Source organism: Sorex araneus, chromosome X (genome assembly GCF_027595985.1).
Source record: "Sorex araneus isolate mSorAra2 chromosome X, mSorAra2.pri, whole genome shotgun sequence".
NCBI classification, from domain to species: Eukaryota; Metazoa; Chordata; class Mammalia; order Eulipotyphla; family Soricidae; genus Sorex; species Sorex araneus.
Genome location: NC_073313.1, coordinates 21,357,174 through 21,380,813, shown reverse-complemented (window position 1 = coordinate 21,380,813; position 23,640 = coordinate 21,357,174). Strand labels below are relative to the sequence as shown.

General features: G+C 34.7%; 1 protein-coding gene across 5 annotated transcripts in view; it reads right to left on the bottom strand.

The window, feature by feature from the left end:
• Positions 1-23,640, bottom strand: part of CNKSR2 (connector enhancer of kinase suppressor of Ras 2) — a 266,721-nt gene that overhangs the window by 107,382 nt on the left and 135,699 nt on the right. For 3 of the 5 annotated variants that reach the window (XM_004612236.2, XM_004612237.2, XM_055120828.1), the window contains exons 9-10: positions 13,925-14,071; positions 4,561-4,694 (exon numbers count right to left, since the gene is read on the bottom strand). In XM_004612236.2, the coding sequence (XP_004612293.1) occupies positions 4,561-4,694; positions 13,925-14,071 (281 nt within the window). The remainder of the gene's footprint in view (positions 1-4,560; positions 4,695-13,924; positions 14,072-23,640) is intronic. The other 2 variants (XM_055120826.1, XM_055120827.1) reach the window with 1 other exon arrangement.

Sequence of the window (23,640 nt, the reverse complement as noted above, 5' to 3'; positions counted from 1 at the left end):
CATATGGACATACCATGTAGCAGAAAACTGTAAGGATTGGTATTGCTTATTCTATTATATATGAGAGGTCCTATACCGACAAGAAAGATTTATTAAACAGGGCTGGAGTGATAGCACAGCGGTTGGGTTCGCCTTTCACGTGGCCAACCTGTGTTCGATTCCTCCGTCCCTCTCGGAGAGCCCGGCAAGCTACGAGAGTATGGAGCCCACACGGCAGAGCCTGGCAAGCTCCCCTGCATATTGAATATGCCAAAAACAGTCTCAATGAGAGACATTACTGGTGCCCACTTGAACAAATCGTTGAGCAACGGGATGACAGTGACAGTGACAGTCAATATGGAATTCACTCAAACAAAGTTGCATTAAGAAAAATATAAACCAAAATCAAACTTTCAGTCGAATGAGTACATGTATTATGTATAAAAATTATATGTATGTATATATGCTACTCATATGGTGAGTTCTTGAATAACTCAATGTCTTAAATTGTTTTCTCATAAAGTGTGAATCTTTTTGTTAATGTATACATGTATGCAATAAACATACATATTGTTCTATGGAAAACTAAAGGGAGCAGATAAAAAGTTAAGAGATTAGCTTTAGTGGAGTCTATATTGAACGGTCCACAGTAAAATTAATAAGAGAAATTAATGACTCACCCTTACAAGCTGTGCAAATACCTAAAATTATTCGTTTTTATTATAGAAAAAGAAATTTGGTTAAGTATACAAATGTACTTATATACTGTGATAACGAAACTAAGTATGGTCATTAAGTATATAATCCCCTAAAATATATATTATAAATACTGACCAAATTTCCCTTTCATTACGTGTTGTCTGTCTTATTTATTTTGGGGATGGGGTGGGCCATATCTATCGGTTTTCGGGGGACCTACTCCTAGCTCAGTGCTTAGAGATTACTCCCAGAGGTGTGTGGGGCACCAGGAAGTGTCAGGGATTAAACTAGAGTTGGACAGGCATCGCAAGGACCTTCAGCCCCTGCACTATCTCTCCAGCCTTCCATTTTCCCTTTAGAAACAAAGGGCACTTCCTGTATTACATACATCCAAGTAACTGCAGTCACATGAAAAAAGTCTAATTTGACAACTAGACTTATCATTTTTTAGAGTTTTTGTTGTCTTAAGATGAGAATGCTTGATTCATAATTCAAAATCATACATACAATTTACATGTTTACATAGCAACAAAATGCCAATTTTCATAGACTAAACTTTTTAATGAAGAAATAAAGAAATGTTCCGATGAGGAAAATTAGATGAACTACAGTCATTCTTAATGGAAGAGTGCCAAGTTTGTATTTTTGAAAAGAATGACAACTGCAAAACTTTTATAACTGTAATGCCCAACCAACCTAGAAAATACAGATTTTTTTCAAGGCTGTGATGGAAAGGAATCTTGATGCATGGATTATTCTGACTGTGCTGCAATAAAAACCTGTGGGACTGGGTAACTACTAATTTGACCCAAAATATATTTCAAATATTCTGTTAAATTGTAGTAAGAATCAAAGTGAGAAAATAAACACTATCAATTTTGCTGAAAAGTATGAAGCTTTCAGGCAATACTGAGAAAACAAGTAATACCATAAGATACTTTAACCTTTCATATTCTCAAGTATTTTAAAATGATATTTTAAGATTTTTGTTTATTCAACATAATGTTTTAATAATAATCTGTACTGTACTCAGAGGACAAAACCGGGCCATTTTCTTCTTTCGTTTTTCTGGAGGTATTCAAAATATTCTGTTTGTCACTGTCATCCCGTTGCTCATTGATTTGTTCGAGCGGGCACCAGTAACGTCACGTCTCTCATTGAGATACTTATTGTTACTGTTTTTGGCATATCCAATACGCACAGGTGATACTCTGGGTAGCTTGCCCAGCTCTCCGAGAGGGGCGGAGGAATCAAACTCCGGTCGGCCCGTGAAAGGCGAACGCCCAACCACTGTGCTATCGCTCCAGCCCATTTGGGCAGAGGGTGTGGTTGTTGGTCACACATAGTGATGCTCAGTGGTCATTTCTGGTGGTATGTGGGGGACATATACAATGCTGGGGACTGACTCACTTTTAGCTGTGTGCAAAGCAAGAGCCTTAGCCCCAGTATAATCTCTCCAGCCTCAGAATACAATTTGTACAGCAAGTTCTTCCCCACCAGAGGGAATGGGAAAGAATATTTTAAAACTGCAGACATCGGGGCCGGAGCGATAGCACAGCGGGTAGGGCGTTTGCCTTGCACGCGGCCGACCCGGGTTCGATCCCTGGCATCCCATATGGTCCCCCAAGCACTGCCAGGAGTAATTCCTGAGTGCAAAGCCAGGAGTAACCCCTGAGCATTGCTGGGTGTGACCCAAAAAGCAAAAAACAAAAAAAAAACAAAAAAAACAAAAAAAAAAAACTGCAGACATCTGGGAGCTGGAGAGATTGTAGAGGGCCAAAGGCACTTCCACCCTGCAGGTGGTCCACCCTGGCTCAATTTCCATCACAAAAGGTCCCCCACAAGCAATGCCAGGAGTTGCACTGCCCCCAGCTACACCGGGCTGTCCTAACTTCCCTCCACCTCTATCAAAACAAACAATAGCACAGCCTTAGCCTTGCACACGGCAGACCTGGGTTCCATTCCCAGCATCCCATATGGTCCCCTGAGCACTGTCACGGGTACTTCCTGAGTGCAGAGTCCGGAGTGACCCCTGTGCACCTCCAGGTGTGACCCAAAAAGCAAACAAACAAAACAAAACAAAACAAAAGGCCTGCTGAGATTTGCTGAAAATAATGCTCTTAAGTTCATCTGCATACATGTCCCTCTTATGCAAAATAAGGCCTCTTAAATAATCGGTTGTTCTAAAATAAAAAACATCAAAATGAAAACAAATCTAGAGTTTCTTTTTGAAATTCACACTGTAACTGTTCCTCATTCAACAGTATTCAGAAAGTCTGATATTATCATAATAGAAGTAAAGTGCAACTGTGACTAGCAGATCAGATAGATTTGCATATCTGATTAAAAATTGAACACAAGATTACAAGCTATATATTTGAAAGATTTATGAAATGCCAGTTTAGTAAATCAAATCTCATAAACTACATTCCTAAAGTTACAATAATTCTAAAAATAAGAACAAAAATTTTTATGAAACAGCTTTAACTAGATGAAAATGAAGCTTTTGCAGATATAGTATGTTGCAATATAGCATTTATTTATGCATTTAGAATTTATTTACTTTTCTGGGGCTGGGAATCAAAACTAGAACCTCACCCATGCAGGCTACCACTGAGCTACACCTTGGCTCACCACGTAGCATTTAGATAGTAAAATTATCACATTTACTAGAATAAAACACTTGAAGTAATCAAGTGTATAACAAAAATCAAAAGAAAAATATTCAGATCTTCTACATATTGGACAAATGTAATATAAAGTATGACGATAACAAGTGACCTTCAAGTTTTATTTTTAAATTACTGCACGAATAATTTAAGACCTGAATAAAATTCTCTGTGATTCGTATTATTCTCATTTAGTACTGGCCATCTTGTCCATGTTTGTATTTCATAAGGCTCAGTATTAGAGGGCTTCTGGAGAGAATACATGATAGCACAGAATTATATTCTTTCTTACCTGGTAGGAATTTAAAATAGGAATGTAGAAATAAACTGGAGATATAATCTCAAGAAATCTAGAATACAGACTTTAAAGGAAACTATCTTCAAAACTACTTCCAAAATAAATATATTGGTTATATGAAAACAATAGATATGGAAACATGAGAGAATATTCTCTCTCCTTACTAATAAAAAAAATAAGCATCTCCCTTACTGAATACATTTAAGATGGCAAGTATAAATATCATAATTTTCCCTTTTAGCAAAAAAGAAAAAAGGAATAGAATGCTTCAAAGTAATCTGAGACTTTCTGAACAAAGAAAGGACCTCACTGGGGCTGGATCGATAGCATAGCGGGTAGGGCATTTGCCTTGCACCCGGCCGATTCAAGTTCGATTCCCAGCATGGTCCCCTGAGCACCGCCAGGAGTAATTCCTGAGTGCATGAGCCAGGAGTAACCCCTATGCACCGCTGGGTGTGACCCAAAAAGCAACAATAAAATAAAATAAAATAAAATAAAAAAAAAAAAAAAAAAAAAAACCTCGCTATTATTTCTGGGGCTGAGAATACTCCAGGTTATGCGCTTTTGCTAGGGATCAGACCAGGGGCTCTTTGTGCAAAGCATGAGGCCCAGTCCTTGAGCCTTCTCTGGCTCTTAACTCTTTACCTATTAAACTAATTCCAATTGTTTCTCCATGTCCATTGCATATTCTTTCCTACTTTGTAAAAAAATGCAGTATTGACTACTCAGTACTCATTGTTAATAATACTGTGAACCAAAATATATGCTCCGCCATAGAATCATTTTTCAGAATCTGTTCAGAAGCTCGACAACATAGTTACGGTGTTCCTTGAAAGTTCCTTTCAGAGTTTCATGCATTTAGGCTACTGTTCAGAGAAAACCCCGTGTAGAAGCAGATGATGGTTAGTTTTATACCTGGGAATATATGGTTCTGCTGGAGGAGGGGGGATGTACAGGTCCTGGAGAGCAGAACTGTCCCGTTTGGTGGGTGTACTGATGGTGCTGGAAGGCGTAGCAACACTGCTTGTGGGACTTCTAGGTATAAGAGGCTAGTTAAAATGAAAAAGAAAATACATACGCACACAAACAACACACAAAACAACAACGACACATAGTTATCATTTTTAAGTTATCTTTTTTTGGTAGATTTTGAGCTTGGCTGCAATCAAGAAGCAAATAAGTTATTTCTTCAGAGAATTCTATTTACTTTCCAACCCACCTTAGGCACAATAGCTTAAAATATTATTTACAATGGGAAGATGGATCTCACAGCCAGGGACTGATTGAAATTTCATTTTCTTTATGAGAATTCCACATTTGGTAGAAAGCTCATAAAGATTTTTAGATCTTTCCCCCAAAAGACGCACCATACACCTAAGAAGAAAGTTACAGATTCTCAGAAAAGGTCACAAAAATGGGGTCTGATAGGCCATTTCATAAATTTCTTCTTTTCTGGTAAATACAAATACAATTGTCTCCAAAGAGAGTTTTTGTGATGCATATTCCAAAATATGGTGATCAGTGTGACACAATCATTTCACCTCTCATGTGCCATTCAAGTCACGCTACTTAAATAATCTTTACTTGTATATCTACAGACCTCATTTTTATGCTGCATTTTAAGTACTTAACTAAAAGTTTTATTTTAAGAGTTAAAATAGTGTATATTGAATTAAGCAATTCAGCAAGATGCATTTAAGGGCACTCCCAAATCTGGATTTCACAGAACTTAGAAATAATCTTCCGGTTTGAGAATTCCTAAAGTGAAAAAAAGCCTCACATAATCTTGTCTTACAGATTTACTGATTATCTAAATGTACAGCATATTAAAAATGAGAATATTAGTGCAATCACAACCTCAAAATAATTACTCAAGATGAAGCGCATCTCCCTTCACAATGACAAAATGTCATTTTACCATTATGAAAACACATTTAGAATATCTATAAAGAACCATAGTTATATTACTTTAACATGTAGTGCTAGGCACTCAAAAATGGCATGTTACAACTATTTTATATTGTGACAACGCTTCTGTACAAATAAACAAAATTTATTCAAAAGTCAAGTGTAAATACAACGTACAATGTAGTCACTGGGTAGGCTACACAGTTTAGGATTTAGATCTTGCTTGTTACATAGCTCACCGTAAGAGCTTGAAATCATACATCCTACCAAAATGACTGTTGAGATTAAATTCATGTGATGAGAGAGGGAGATGAGGGGGATGAGTAAAGGGGGGAGAAGGTTAGTCCATAACCCTATCCCCCCATCAAAAGAGGACTAAGGAAGGGAGGAAAAGGAGTGGTTGAAGTCACTTGTTAGAAATGTATTTAAAATGTACTTAAGGTGTGAACTAAGGACCAACCTTATATTTTATTTAACTTGAACTACTGGAATAGTCTTACTTGGTTATTTGAGCCTTTTCCCTTTTGGCATATGTAAACATGGCCTTGTAAACTCCTTTTAAACTGCTATTTTCTAGGTTTATATTCACAACAAGGAGTTGGTATTAATGTCAACAGCTAATGAGATTATCTAAATTAGTAAATAACCACTGGAAAATATTTAAATATGCTTCAACAGATAAGAGTTTTGATTGTGCCAGCTGGTTCAATGAATTAAACCGGCTGAAAAAGCAACTTTTTTCTCAGGGAAAAATATATTAATCAGTTGTGTTGCTAAGTTCAATTGGCTAGTTATTTTAAGGTGGTAAATCACAGAAAATATCTCAGTGTTTTGTCATGTAATTATCATCTAGATAATCAGCTGCCTTTTACCAAGTAAGACAAATGGTAAACAGTCAATGTAATCAGTGAATTTTTTTGTCTAGTAATTGTACTATTTTTGCCAAGTTAGCCCAAACTAAAAACAAACTTCTTGAGAACTGCATTAAAAATAGACATTAAGTAATGGAAAAATAAGATATGGCAAAGTACAAGCTTTATGGGAAAATGAAAATTGTTGCTTAATTCTAAAGGAGGTATTTTGAACATTTAAAATTAAAATCCCTTAGAATTTTTCTAAATTTCTACAAGAATAAAAACAAAACAAAATTAAGTAATTGTAAGAAATGAAAAATGCATTAAGGCACACTAGGCACATTAGGCACGTTAGAAAGATAGGAAAAGACAGGTGAAATCAGGCACAGAGTAAGTTATGAGATTAGCTGGTGGCTAGTGATCACTTTTTAGTTCTATCAAGTGGCATTAAAATGATATCTACCACCAGTGCTCATTAAGTGTGAGAAAAATACACAGAGTGGTAAATACAGCTTCTCTCGCACCAAATATCTCTCAGCACTATATTAAAATGTTAACAGGTGAAATCATAATAACAGAAGACAACTTAAATATGTAAATTGAATGATGTGAAAGGATAGCTTTGTCTATTCTTGGCACCACCTACTTTCAATCATTTGTTCATAACATAGTGAGGGAAGCAATTACCACGAAGGTTCTTACGAAGAATTTTCAATTTAAGAAAAAGAAGTAGAAACAAAGGGAAATATTTTTTCTGTTACCATTTTGTCATTTTGATTATTTCTCTTACATTGGTCTAGGGGAGGATAATTAAGACCAATCATCATTTGCAGGTAAAATTACAGGGCATTCCAAGACTGCATCATGAGCCCGATTAAGCATGAAGCTTCAGTATATCTTGATCTACTAAAGCAGCGCTTTTCAACCATTTTTGACCTGCAGACCAGCCCTGATCTGTGGCTCAGTCGTTGAAGAACACTGCACTAAAAAATGCAATTAAGTATGACAGGGACCCATTTTGTATTCCATCCACGGGAGTTTATTTTATGGAAAGACCCGTGACATTCAGTTTTGAAATATCTAAACGGCCCTTGTGACATAAGCTTTCCTTTCACAGATTCCATGAGGTGGAAACATGGAGTAAATATTTGCATATAAATTGTTACTCTCCTAAAACAAGTCTATGAGAGATTTCTGGGTACACAGACATTTGTCTCTGAAAATATCCAGATCCTAACTAAAAAAAGTTGACCATGGCAACTTTTAAAATATACATATGTAACTTTTGTTCAACTGATGATAACTTGCTGTCAGTGGACTCAGAAATCTACGAGGTAAATTGTATTTCACACATTTTTCATAGTGTCATTTTGAACTATATAAGTACTTTTAAAGTGTATACCACAACAAAGTATGGCACAAATCTTCCTCGGATTCATAAGTGATGACTTTATCAATAGTATCCTACTCACACAGTTTAAACATCATTGGAAGATTTCGATGATTGCAAAAACTTCCCATATTTGGCAGGGCTAGCTAAATCTCACTTTAATTCTGCTGATGGCTCAGATCTTTTCTTTAGGTCCCCAGTTCTAACATCTCTAAGGTAACTGAACACATCTGGAGATAATAATATACCCCAGAAACGGAATGTTTTAGATAAATATTAAAAGAACATTTATACATAAGAAACTACATTTGACATTGAGGTTTTAATGGAAACATCTTACATTTTAAAAACTTTAAAACTCTTGCAAATATATATTAATTTTGTTGTCTCTATGTGTGAACTATAGAAAATCTTAAATGAAACAAATGATAATACAGTCCCAATATTAAATTAAATACTAAAACAGTGCATTATACATTACGTACCTATCTCTAAAAATTCACTGATCACAAAAAAAGCTTGATTTGCTTTTTAAGGGGGAAATAGTCACTGAAGTATGAATGATTTACATCAAGTGTAAAACCTGGGCTTTAATTTTATTTACTCTTGGGGACAATCACAGACTCAAAATACTCACAATGCCCAATTATTCTAGCACAGAATGTTCACACAAATTATTATTCAGGTCAAACACACTTTTAGTATAATTCTTAACATAAGTAACAAAATATTATTTTATGTTAGTAACTCTTTTTAATCATTGAAACAAATGCTACAGAAAGAAGTTTTCTGAGTTTTGGGAGGCAAGATTCTGCATGTAATGTTGTATGTTTGGAATCCATATTTGGAAAATTATTGGGCATAATTTTTACTTTGGGGTAAGCTTTTCTTAAGAGGCAAAGTATTTGAAAAAGAAACTAAGCAAAATAAATGAATATATTTAAACTTCCCCCGCTCCTCCCCTATCCCCACACGGATATTACATTCACTTTTAATATGAATCCAATTTATATTATTTGGAGTAGAAGGCACTTGAAAAACAGTATATGCAGGAAAAGTCCTCCCTCCTGTCCCCTCCCTCCATGCCGGGATTAAACCCAGGGTCACAAACATGCAAGGCACATGCTTTGCCGATGAGTCCAACCCACACCCACCCTAGAATCCAAATTTATAAACACAAAAAGTTTGAATCTTCTTTGTAAAACATGTATCTTTATTTTCCTAGAAGACTATTAACAAACATTTTTTTCTGACCATAAATTAAATGAGGAAAAATATCTGTATTGGATTTTTAAAAAACACCAATGAAGGTGCATAAAGTACGTAGTTATACAGTGCACAACAAATATAGCCTTCAGTGTCACAAAATATTTTTCATGGAATCACCACTTTTTTTCCCACATCATACTGATTCTGTATACCTTTGTGCTTTCCAGTATTTCTGGCACAGCAATGATGCAGCATTAAAAGTCAACGCCCATTTCTTTCAAATAAAATTAAACATATTTTTTGGACGTTAAAGAAATTAGAAATTCAAGAATAAAGCAATTAGGAAATTATTTTTGCATTTTAAGTTATAATTTATGGTCAGTGTTAACATTTTGAAGTCATTTGGCTGAAAAAACACAAATGTGATTTAGATCCTTTAATGAATTTGCTCCAACATTGGTGAACAAAAATTTGATGTGACAATTGCTTTCAGCACAGTTATTTACTAATTTGGGCATGTAAAACATATCATTGCTTTTGCTTCCCAGTCAGTGCAATTACCCTTGTAGTTAAAATTTATTTTCCTCTTTAGCATCACACTTAATATTAGTTATCGTCCTCTTTAAAATATTGTCTTAAAACAAAGCTCTCAGAAACATAAAGACTTAGTTACTAGTAGTTCTTTTCAGTTGCCCCAACCCATAAATTTGATACTGAGATCAATTTTGACACTATGGCTTTTAATTTTTACAGAGTGACTTCAACCATTCATATCTGTATCTACTTGGAGAGAACATGAAAGTGTTCTTCAGCTGTTACACCAGTTCAGAGGCAACATCCACTGATATGAATGACTGCTTTTCATTTCTTTATCTGCCCAAAGTTATTTAACTATCCTGCAAAAATGGTGTCAAGGCAATGCTGAACAATACAATTTAAAATGAAATGCACAAAACACACACACAAAAACCATCACATTTATGTAAGCGATGTATGGATTGGAATACAGTTTAGGAACATAATTCGAATTATACAGCTTGCTTTTAGAGAAAAACTAATGAAAAAAGTTCTTTCATGAAACCTACAGGTGGATGATAAACTCCAGAATTAATTCTAGTGATCATTTCTGGAAGACATTCTCACACACACACACACACACACAAGCTGGGTCATAAGTGTTCTTTAAAATTGTTTCCCTGTGATGATTTCAATGTTCTTGTCTATGCCCAGCAAATTCTCCCATACGCACTTATAAGAAGAAAATGACACACCCATGCATGCTTACGACCTATGCATATTAATTAAAAATAAATCTCAAAATGTATACCTTGAGGTTTATCCATAGTTCCCTTGAATTGTTTTCAGTGAACTGGAGAACTTGACCATAAGCAATCACCACGCTTACCAAAATCCAGGACATAAAGAGCAAGTGCTAATATGATGTTTTTAAAAACAGTTTTCGGTAAGTAGGGAATCCCTGCTTTCTTACAATAAAAGGTTTTTCTCAAGTAAAACATCTCTATAAATGAGTAGAGATGACAACATAATCCAATCTCAGACGAAACCTGTTTGCAGAATTTAATCTTTACGTTTTTCAGTTGAATTGTAAAATGTATAAGAAATCAGGAATTTAACAAAAGAGCTGCCAAATTTTATGGAATGCACTAATGGAATTGCTCTGTGAGCGCGAAGTTGAATTGTATGCTTTTGTTTATTTGGTTATAATTCCATGAATGATTTTAAAAAGAAAATCCAAATCCAAATTAATCATTGCACATTAAGAACATAATTTTATGATCCTTTAAAAATATACTTAGAAATAAACTGTTATTGAAATGTGGTAATTCTTAACAATTTTATTTCAGGGAACATAAGGTTATGGGTTTTGGTGTACATGCAAATTATTTCCTTTTCAATTAAAAATAATTCCTTATAGGATAAATTATCTCTTAGGATAGAGGTTTTTTTTGGTACTCCTTTTAGAGTCTACACCCTCACTATACAAACTTTGCATATTTTACCTGAGAATACTAAATTTAAATTAGTCTGAGAATAGTAATAAAAGATGGAATATATATGCTGCATTAAAGATAACTCACGTACTGCCTCTTTGTGTAACCTTTCTTTTTAATTATTTTTATTTAAATTTTTTAATTGATGGTGATTCTGTCTTACATGCTATTAATAATGTTGCACAACTTCTATTTTGATTATTTTTATTTAATTTTTTATTGGTGGAGATTTTGTGGTTTAACATCCTATTAATAATGGTTTGCAACCTCTATTTCAAATCTTTTCTGTTTTCTTTCTAGTTTTTGGGCCACATCTGGCTGTGCACAGGGCTTACTTCTGGCTCTGCACTCAGGCATCACGACTGGCAGTGCTCAGGGGGACCCTCTGTGGTGCAGAAGGTAGAATCTGAGTCAGCCACATGCAAGGCAACCTCCTAACCTGCTACACTCTCCAGACTCAATTTTCAAATATGTTGTAATTGACTGTTGGTTTATTCTATGAAAGTATATAACCTAATACACATTTCTTCAGTTATGAGCCTTAAATACTTACAATTAAGTGAATCATGGAAATTTTAGCTCCTGTTATTTTCTACACATGCCAGAAATAATAAAATGGTTAAGAAGGGGACATATATCTACTTGAAGAACAATTACTACTTTTATGCATTTATGGTTTGTATCTAGGTTCTTTCCTATGAAGAAGGAAAAATGTGTGGCCTAAGGGAAAATCCCAAACTGCCATTAAACCTTCTCATTTCACTTATTCTCACCCCCACCCCATCTACTTCCAATCTCCAGGCGCTAGTAACCGCTGGTTCTGAATATCTTTGGGTGCATTTTAACAGAGGCCAAATCCTTGTGGTGAAGAAATAACTCTTTAATGCAACAATTTCAGCTCTTAAAATAGATCCCATAGTTTTGATAGTGGTAGTGGTGGTGGTCCAGTATGTCCCTGCTAAGACGCTAAACCTTGTTTTGCTACCAGTATTAAATATTTAATTAAAACTAATACCCTTCTCTCTGATCTAAAAAAAGTCACTTATCAAAACAGTATTCAAAGACGTTAAAGACAGTCCCTACTCTGCCACAATGGCATTATTTATCTATAAATGGTTGAGCCTGAAGAACACATTTTTATTGACCTAAATTCAGTCAAATTGACAAATTTAGAAGGATGTTGATGAGCATAAGCAATTATGTAAATGCTGATTTTCTTATAATAAGTATATAGAAATAATAAAATGATTTATTATAATTACTATAATAATATAATTAGTAATCTGATGGGTTGCATTGACTGACATTTAGTAACTAACCTACAAATCTGCTTAAGACCTATTATAATACAGGAATGATGTCAGGCAATTTTAAAAATAAAGTCTTGGTTCTCTAGCTTTGAATGTTTGTGTGGAAAAGGACTGAGGTGTTGGTCTTGAAATTATTTTGGTATTTTATATGAAAATGATTAACCTGATACTGGGAATTATCTTATTTGCCCAATTCAACTAGTGCTTCATAAGATAATGAATGAATGAAGTGAATGAGTAACTTGTTTATTTTATAGAGCTTTACCCTCACAGTTAATTAATCAACTAGAAGTTAGTGTCCTTTTGATGTTCAATGTGAAATAAAAGAGAGCAGAGTGAAGATAAGTTTAATCATCAAATAGCTGAAAGTGTGGGCCTGTTCTTTAGAAAATGTGTATCAATAGAAAGCTATAAAGTAGAACAACAAAGAAGATAGAAAATAAAATAATGGGATGGGAAGGTCTGAACTGTTAATTTATGAGTCAAACACTGAATTAAAAATAGTTGAAAATTAATATATTTAGATATAGTATCACAGTGTGCATATAGTCACATGAAAAATATATTTATAGTAATTTTTAAATACCTTAATATTAGAATGAGTTATATTTTTGTTTATTAGAATATTAATTTGTGGCTCTAAACGGAAAAATTTTACACAATGAGAATCATCATAATCTATAGGGTTACAATAATATAGAACTTAATTTACATAACAGTGATGGCTGGCATAATGCATTTTTATACATTGCTTTATTTTTCAATCTGAAAACAAGCAATGTTCCATTTCAGTTTAAAACTTTTAAAATTAGACTCCTAGAGAGTTAATAACCTGTTTATAAAATGTGCTTTGTGAAGGACAAAAGTTTCTACTATCGGTGTGTTTAAAAATTATTATCTTGACTGAAATGAAAAAAATATTACTTCCTTACATTGCATAAATCATTATAATTTTATAACTTCCTAAATAACTGCATCTTAATGAATACATTTTATTTGTCTAGAGGTGTATTTTAGAACAATGTTCCATGTTTAAGAAAAAAGAATAAATCTAAATGCGAACATTTCTCTTTTTTGCCACCCTGTGGGGTAGAAAAGGGAAGGAGATCAGTTAGCAGGAATGTAATAGGTGTATTTTAATTACTATTTAAAATTTACTTCTCTTCTGCCTTATAAATAACTATTATTATCTTTTGACTTGATTTCAAAGCATTTGATAAATTATCTTCTACTTCTTTCTGGAAGTAGACTGGGCCAAATCTTTCAAACAGAAGATTCGATCACAAATTAAACCTATTATTTTTATTTCTATTCATATTTTGGTTTGATTAATTCATGCTTTTTAAAAGTTTTGTTTTAAATGTTTACAAATTAAGGCAGATTTCTTTTCATTGGGGTTTTAGTTATAGTAACTTTCATATTTCATCACAATTAAGCCTACTAGGATAAGCTATGAAGAGATCATGTCACAAACAAATTTTCAAAAGCATACAAGATTAATTCATATGCTGCTGAGATGAGGCACAATAAAGAAGCATTACTGCGATAATCTATGGCTAAAATGATGGTGTATGACTTATGATTAAGCTTCATTACCTGCAGAGCAAGGGGCTTCCATCTCATATTTTTCAGTAAAGCTGGTGCTGAGGTAAGCATGCTCTGAGGTCGCTTTTTCAAAGTTAAGATAACACCACTCGGGTCCTCTCGTAGTGCATTCACCAAATTTTTCAACTGCCACCCCACCTGGTAACCAGCAAAATCATTACAATAAAATTGAGGTACAGTATTCAAGATTTAATGTTCTCCCCCTTTAATTAGTAAAATAATAAAGAAGAAGAAAATCACATCATTGGTGCACCATCCTATCAATTTTCAGGAGATCAATATGCAAGAAAGAAATTTTATCTTTGAATTTATTAACCATGTTATTGCATTAAAGTCCATATAATTATGAAGTCACATAATGGACATTTACCACATCAAGGCAGAGACTTAAACGTTATCCTACTAATGGAGTAATGAGGACTCAAAGAAATTTTGTCATTACTAATGTTGTGCAAGGTCTAAAATACAAGCTCTGTTCACAAGTACAAATGAAAAATCTGCGTGCCTGAAAACAAGGACTTGGCAATGTCCCAATCTTACAAACTGCACCACGTGCTCTCTCATCACCGTTGTTTAGAAATATGTGGTGCAAGTGTCTCTACATTAAACTCACATTATGCTATGCATAGCTGGTACTGACACACCAAGGCAACATTCTGATGCATGGAAGAGAGCATCAATCAAATAAAATAAATCTTTTACCACTTGATACAGGTGGCATGAAAAAGACAAGGTAAAGCTATGCCAATGTAGAACTTATTGGAAATGTGCTCCTTCTGCCCTACGAATGTAAAATTATAGTGTGCTAAATTTGATGAAGCCCTTTTGTTTTAATATAATCTCAAAATATAGTAGTATAATTAAGCCTAAGTACTCGATAAAGACCCTGAAATCTGACTCAACTGTTAACCAAATGTGAAATTACTTCACTCATCGTCATTTAAAATTTTAGAGCACAGAATACTTGGTCTTAGTCTCCTCTTAAGAGAAAGACTCGTTAGGGGCTGCAGAGATAGAACAAGTGTTCAGGCGCATGCTTCTTAAGTGGAAGATCCTGATTGGATCCCAGCATCACAAGGTCTCTACGCGCCATGAGGTGTGGCCCTACAGGCCCTGAGCAACTCTGGGGGACGCTCGCATTGAACTTCCAGACTGGCTGGCCGAAAATTGCTGGAAGGGTCTCCTGAGCGCCCCTGAACACTAGGAAGCCTCCCTTTACCCTTCAAAAACGATAAAGTAGCTATCTAGTTATCAGGCAATTGAAATCTTAGATCTATGCTTTATGAAACACATTAAATGTATTATTTCTAAGTTTAAAAATAGAATTACATTTGCTTTTCTTTGGGTCACACCCAGCGATGCTCAGGGGTTACTCAGGAATTACTCCTGGCAGTGCTTGGGGGACCATATGGGATGCCGGGGATTGAACCCAGGTCGGCCTGCGTGCAAGGCAAACGTCCTACCCGCTGTGCTATTGCTCCGGCCCCTCAAATATAGAATTACATTTGAAGGACACTTTCATCCCCACTCCAACAGAGTAGGATTTTCCAGAATGTGTCGTAATTATAGGTCAACATTTATCCTGGATTGCAAAAAAGGACTCAGGAAACAGTCTGAAGAGTGTGCTAATTTCTTCTAGGGCACCAAAGTGAAAGGGAATAGGTGCCTTTGTCTTTTTCTGATCATATTTTTGCCTGAAAGAATAAACTCAAGCTGGAAAGAATGAGTACCTGCACCGAAAGTAGAAATGCCCAGAGACTATGATGATGATGTACTGTAGATTCAGTCTCTGCAGGATGATGGGAGACTGCTTTGGATAATGAGCGACCATTCACTTAAATAACTTCTGCTATAGATAAATTGAGTAATGGTTGAGAGAAAAAAGGATCAAAAAGTAGTGAGATGTTATAATGCCCAAAACCCTAGGGGACTCAGCTATGAGTCAAAATGACCATTATGATACTTGCCTATCACTAATGGGTCTGTCAGTTTAAAAAGAGATCACAATAATGCCGATCAAATATAGTAATGGAACTGGCCAAATTTCTCCCATTATATATAAGTGGGCATTATTATGTGCCCAAAGGTATATTACATTGACTCTGATTCTCCTGATAGCTAACTAGTGTCCTTTCAGACTTCTGTTAGCCAAGAGTCAAAGCAAAGTGAGTTTAAGCCCAAGTATTCATTTTCTTTGCCAAAAAAACAGGAGAGCAGATTTTACTTAGTTCCAGGTTTGGAGGAAGAACATATATGGTTTATACAAGAATTTATGAACAACTTTTTAATAATGACATTTTATCATTTTATTTATTTAAATAATTGCTACTAAAGCAGAAAATGTAGCTGTCATTTTTTTAACATATCTACTCTTGACAATGAATTATACAACGATTTTTATCCAATTTTTCCATTTTATGGTGTGATGATTGTAAGCTGTTGAAAGACTTAAGGTTAGATGGCGTTTTTCCATCCAATTTTATGCATGCTGTTTTTCTAAATTATAGGTATGTTATTTTTCAATATATGATGCACAAACACCCGTTTTTCCATGAGAAAGTGAAACTGCTTTTGAAGATAAAGTTAATTTGGCTAGAATGTGATTTTAAAACTGAATTTTATTTTAATGGAAGAAAAAATGGGTATAAAATTTTATTTTTCAGTCAGTCTTCCCTCTTTCTTTGATACAACAGCAGCATTGCTTTAAGCAAAGTAAACAATGAGACATCAGGTTCCATATAAAGTATCTAGCTTTGGCTCCCAATTTCTACTTCAACTTCCATAAGGATTAAATATAATGAAAAAAGATTAAAAATGTGCAATGTTTATGCCATAGTACTGCTTAATATAAATGTTAAAATGTGTGGAAAAAGTTATCAAATAACAAATGTAATTTATTCAATTTCTTTAAATAATAATATAAATACAGAAAGTATAGAAAGATATATGACACCATTAGCAGTGGTTAAAGTGCAGGGGTATTAAAAATACAATTCGTATTTTTATTTTTGCTATTATTCCCTGGACTTTCAGCAACATACATGAGTTAGTTTTAGAAACAAAATCAACAAAGCAGACCTAGTAAATGAACAGTAGTATTCCAGTTAGAAAATGGCAAAGTTTGTGAATTACTTAATCATAGGAATGTTTGTCATAGACAGAAAATTTCCACAAAAGTACAGAACCAGAAATGTAACACTCTTTCTTTAAGACATTAAAAGGCAGTTATGAGGAAATGAAATCTGCTTTGTGCATTAGACTTTTGGATGATTACCATGAAAAAAATTATTCACGTGTGCTCTACTTAGTCCGGAGCTACATTATTTTTTTGTTTTTCAATTCAATGAACGATTTCAAATACTGATGTGTTGAGTAAAATTTCCTATAAAAAACTAAGCATGCCGAATGGTGTGTGCTCGCGTAAGATAACAGGTTCCTATAGAAATTACTGAATGGGAATGGAGCTAGTTAAATTATTCACAGATTTGAGTTCTATCAAGGGGTTTTGGCCATACCTGGTGATATTCAGGTTACAAGGTGGTGCTGGAAACTGAACTGGAGTTGGTGAGAAGCAAGGCAAGAATCTCAACCCTTGTACAATCTCCTTACCCCCTATCATTGTTGTAGGTCATACCTGTCAGTGTGGAGGGCTTACTCCTGACGCTGTGCTCAGGGATTACTCTTGGCAGTACGTGGGGGGCCATATGTGGTGCTGGGATTGAAGTGGGGTCAGCTGTGTGCAAAGCATGTGCCTTGCCCCGTGTACTATCTCTGTGGCTCCTAACCACTACTTTTTAACCATTACTCAAATACTTGTAGTTTATAAATTTTAGGGGGCATGAGTAGATGGCATGAGAAATTTTTATAAAGTTTGCATGTTATAATTTCAAGAAATTTAGATCCCCACGTTAGGAGCTAAGTGTAAAACATCAAAATGGGAAAATTGTAGACATCGAAATAATAAAAATCCAGGAAGATAGCTCAAAGGACTCATGTGCATGTTTTGCATGTGGGATGCCCCAGTTCAATTCCTGGCACTGTATGGTCCTCTGAGCACTGCTAGGAGCAGCTTCCTGAGCACAGAGCCAGGAGTAACCCCTGATGACTACCCAGTTTTTCCCCCACATAAAACCAAAGAAGGTAAAATATATCAATGCATGCTTTTAAGATTAGTTTTTCACTTTTGCTTTTAAACTTCTGGCTATACTTTTAAAATATTAAGTACAGAAAACTTAAGTTAGAAACCATGTGAAAATACAATGGCAATATAAAATAGATTTTAAGTTTCTTGTTACCTCAATTGCAAGAAAAGTCTTTATGTACTAAGTGAGTTTTGAAAGCAGAAAGAAGAAATCTTAGTGGCCACGCATATAGGAGCATAATCCAATTGTATGGGAAGGAATTAAACAAGATAGAAAAATTTAGAAGAAATACAAATGAAGAAAACCATTCATTTTTAAAGAAATCCAAACGAAAAAAATCAGCTAACACTGTGAAGTAATAAGATCAATCCACAAGAATTGTTTCAACATTTCTCATGCATACTAAATGGTTAGCTTTCCAAAGGCATAATACATTACAACTCTAATATGCAGAATTGGTAGGAAAATGCAAAGAGAATACAACAGATTAGTTTGAAATAGGAACATGGTCCTGGTACCTCTTTCTCACTCCCTATCCTTTGTTTCTTCCTCATGTGAATCAATGTAATCATGTCTCTAGGATGTGCTACTCTAGAACTCCTGTTAATATTTCACTCTGTCTTACAGTATCTCTTCTCTTTCTTGAGCTTGAACTAACACATCTCTGTGCTTGACTCTTAAATCTTTCTTTCCTTGTGTCCTATTCAGGAACTAACAATATTCCAATTGCTCAGTTCATCCATACTAATAACTGCTGCCAATCAAGCATCAACAATTAATTTGGCTAGAGTCTTATCTGGGCTGGAGAGTCTTATCTATATCACATTTCTCCCATTTATACTGTGATTCCTACACAGTCTTTAGGTAACCCATTAATTTTATATGTGAAGAAACCAGTAGCAAAAATAGATTATGTTTTTTTTGCTGTTGTAGTTATTGTTAATTGGGAAGGGTCACACCTGACAGTGCTCAGGGCAAACTCCTGGTCTTTCACTTGGAACATTCCTGATGGTGTTTGGAGGAAAATAGGCAGTACTGGGGCTCGAATCCAGGTCAGCCATGTGCAAGGCAAATGCCTCACCACGCAGATTACATTTTCTTGACCAAGATTACAAATGTATGTTAAATGGCAATGCCAGTATTCATATGCAAGTCTGTTTCATCCTGAAGCATTAAGCACTATGAGAGCAATCCTCCTTCTCTAAATATTCCAGTGGTGGTTTGAGTAAATGCAACAACTTACAAATCACTCATTACATCCTGCTCTCATTCACTGAAAACAAAAGTTCCCCCATGCCATCCTTTCAAGCCTGGAGACTGAAGTCACTTATGATCTTTCCCTCTTTTGTAATCCTTAGGTGTTCTAAAGAAAATATCTTAGTCACCAACGTCTCTTAAAGCATTAGTTCCAGCTTGAGCATATGTATGGTCGCTAGATTTAAGAGCCATAACTAGACCTTCTGTTTCTTGTCTTTTGTGACTACAAAATGCCCTGTGGTGTAAAAGATGTTTTCCTTTTCAAACCTTCTTCTCAATTCTCTAAAGGTTCACGTGAAGTAAAATTTTCAAATAGTGCATTCATCACTGTATGACTGAAATTCAACCATGAACAGCTTTTTAAGGGTATATGTCACAGTGATTCAATAAACAAAGTATAGAAAACAGCCCCAGAAATAGGGCATTCATCAACATGGCTAGCACTTCAGCGCGTACTACATTTTAATGAGGTACTCGATGTGTTATTATCCTCTCAAAGGTTTGTTAGAATCATACTGCTGCCTTTTGACCCACAGAGGTTTTGATTCAGTAGGTGTGGGTACATCCCTAGAACTTGCAGAATCTTTTTTACAAGTTTAGAAGTGATGCTGATGTGTGTGGGAACCACTTTGTGAGGTCCTGTGTACTAGACTCTCAGCTTCCTAAAGTCACTGACTCAGCCATGCTAGACCATTTAAGTGTTAAGTTTTTTAGAACTGAATATAACTCATGAAAGCAGTAGGAAGTAATTGTGTGCCTTTCATGATAGAGTGGTAAATGTAGTACATCCTGTGTCTCAGTAAGGGCAGAGAGAGATGAGGAGTTGAATAATGCTTAAAGTCAGTGAAGTACCTCAATAGTGTGAGTACAGTGGCAGCCCCTCCAAATGTCTCCTAACTGATTCCTCTATTTACCTAAGGTGAATATTTTATGGGTGGGACAGAGAAAAGGAATGTGAAGATGGAATTGAAGAAGAAAGCTGTGAGACAGAGTATCACTAGTTTTAACAACTCTCAGTAGTTCAGTATAAGTGAAAGTTGGCTCACTAGTTACACGTTCTCACTGTACTTCTCAACCCTATCTCACAAAAGCAATCTTCCAGTTGTACTCTTCCATACCTATTCAGTTTAGATTCATATTAAATAATGCAAAGCTGTCTACTACTGGAAGTTATATTTCCATGTTGCGAATAACATGGCTCACTGCTTGCATCCTAGTGGCATATTTCACCAACTGCCTCATATGTTTTCCCAAACCTCTCCTCTTTTCACCTATCCACACAAAAATATATTTGGAAAGATCTTTTGGAGAATAAAAACTAAGTTTTGTTTTCAGATATACATGTAATCAATAAGGTGCCTTACAAATGGCAAGTGCTCAATATTACTCAGCTGGTGAGGTTAAGTGGCATGAGAATATAAACTATTTTAGACAAAATAAGGTGTGTTGAAACTCTTAAGGAGGTTTTGCTTTCTACTTAAAGCCACAACATATGCTTGTTCTCTCAAGCCCAGGCTCTCTCCTGAACACATATTCCTCTTTCTCTTCTGTATTTCTTAGTGTTTTCTTCCAATAAAAACTAGCTTCACAAAAAATAAAGCCACAATATAAAATTGAAATTATATCCAAATTCTAAGTACCGATACAAATCTATAACCCCAAATTACCAAGCAAACATTTCTTCTTATAAGTGGATATCTGATATAAATAGCAGTTATATCCCAGATAATCCAGGCCTTGACTCACAGTAATGAGACTACGGCAATGAATTTGATAGTGGATTTAATTCTTATTTATCAAAGAAGGGCTCTGCTTTATCACATATATGTGATATATGTATATATATGTATGTGTGTATATATGCATGTTTAAACAATGTAAAGAAGAGTTTTGCCCAAAAATATGTCATAGTGGTTATAAAGAGTTTGTTTCTATTTATAAATATTTAATGGAATATTTCATTCATATAAGTTCACAGGATGGAATAAACATTTTAAAAATTACCACATGCATCTTCCAAAGAATGTCTTATTAATAGAGAATAGGAATTTTACAATTGTGTTTTATATATACTGAACAACTATCTTCCTGATCTTCTAAGGTAGCAAAATCCTGTGTCTACAAGCAATGATAAGTAATACCACTTCATAGTTCATAGAGAATTACTCAAGTTGGACACTGGAATGTTATTTGATAGACAACACAAACAGGATTAAAATTTCCCAAGATATATTTAATTCACCAAAGTGTTAAAAGGCAGAGACTCTGCTTCCTTGTGGATGGGCTTGTAATTTCTTTGATCAGGCTAAAGCAGACACCAGTCATGCTGAGGTTAAGGGCAACCTAAGAGGGAAGGTCCTAGGATAATCCCTCGCCTGGATTAAGTGAACAAGAGGCATTGGGGTCAGTGGTACTGAGATGAGAAGTTTCCTTTTCTCTTGATACATAGAAGGAAGAAGTTGTCTCTGACTCTATTAGGGCTTGCCCTAGCCTATTTTTCAAACAACAGATGAAGAATCATTTACATACACTAAGAAATCTCTATTCTGTGGTCCTATAGTTAGAGGTACAAATAAACATGAAAGTGTGAATTGAAGTCTAGTCTTTTCTCCTTTGTTATACCTTTATTTGGAGTTTCAAGAAACCATCTAACTACCCATAGGAAGATGGAAAATTTCTTTAAATATTTAAAAAATTATTATCCTTCACAAGACAAACATACAGATTATCATTTATACATGCTCCTGTGTAGATATAAGCTATTACTCACAGGTAGTAATGTATAACTGATATGACTTCACAAAGAACATTTCAAAGACGTGAGTTATGCCAGTATCCAATGTCTACTGATATGTGTGACACTTCACATCTGTATCTTTCTGCTCTTTTTTCCCTTCTGATTTTATTTTCAAAGCACCAAAGAGATCTAATTCAATCTACAACCCATCATGACATCATGACACTGGTTGGCTTGCCAGAGCTTTTGGTGCTGAATTATTTATTATCATTTTCTGTTCATTTTGCATTGCTGAAAGTTATTAAAATGTGTAATGAACTAAACGTTTTATTCCAATGACTGCCTCTTTCTTTAGCAAAACAGTTAATGGAAGCAATGTTATACAATTTAAACAATTTAAAAGTAATGAATTAAATTATGATATGCAATATCTTTCAAAGATTCTGGAAATGCTAAATTCTGAGTACCAATTTGAAAACATTTTACCTTCACTTAAAATTTTTAACAAAACATTGAGACAATCTCACAATATTAAACTATAGTATACGTGAAGATATCCAAATTTTGCTTCCCATAATCATTCATTTACTGAACAAGAGAATTATCCATGGTTCAAGTACAAAAGAATATATGCTGAAGGGTATGCATTTAGTTAAATATGTATATGAAAAACAAAAACAATTTTAAACTTCATCACAGAGTAATTTAAGTAGGTAACTCAGTGTATTCTGAATATGTCCCAAGGTGAATATATTTTCAGTAAATTCTTAGCATTACTATTTTTACAACACAATTAAAAATATAGTCTTGGGGAGAAGATAAAGGGAACAAACATTCAAAAATAAGGACTACAGAGAAAAGATAAAATTAACTGACATTTGAAGATAAGGAATATATAAATTAAAAGTTTTATTTTCGTTGTAGAAAACTCTAATTTCCCATCTTTATTTGCAGAGTCACTCATCATCTAATTATTATACTTTAAAAAGAAATTATCCAGGAAAATAAGACAACATTCAGACATTATGTAAGACATTTGTTTTCTTTTTTTATGCGGCTTGTTTTTACTGTAAAATTCAGACCAGGTTGTGTTCTTTAAAATCTTAATTTTATGTTTCAGTACTTAACATTGTCCTGTAAATTTCACAGATAATCATATATAAAATCATACATAATCTGAATTCCTCGACTAGCTTACACAGTCACACATAGTTAGAATTTATTGATTAGCTTATGAGGCATACCTAGGGAGGAAGAAAACAGTAATCATAATTTTTCTTTTATTAATCACCCACACAGCCATTATAAAAACTGATACATTTCCATATCCTGTAAATTGTATTATCTCCTATCATATTATTATTATTATTATTATTATTATTATTATTATTATTATTATTTTGCTCTTTGGGTCACACCCGGCGATGCACAGGGGTCACTCCTGGCCCTGGCTCTGCACTCAGGAATTACCCCTGGTGGTGCTCAGGGGACCATATGGGATGCTGGGAATCGAACCCGGGTCGGCCGAGTGCAAGGCAAACACCCTACCTGCTGTGCTATCAACTCCAGCC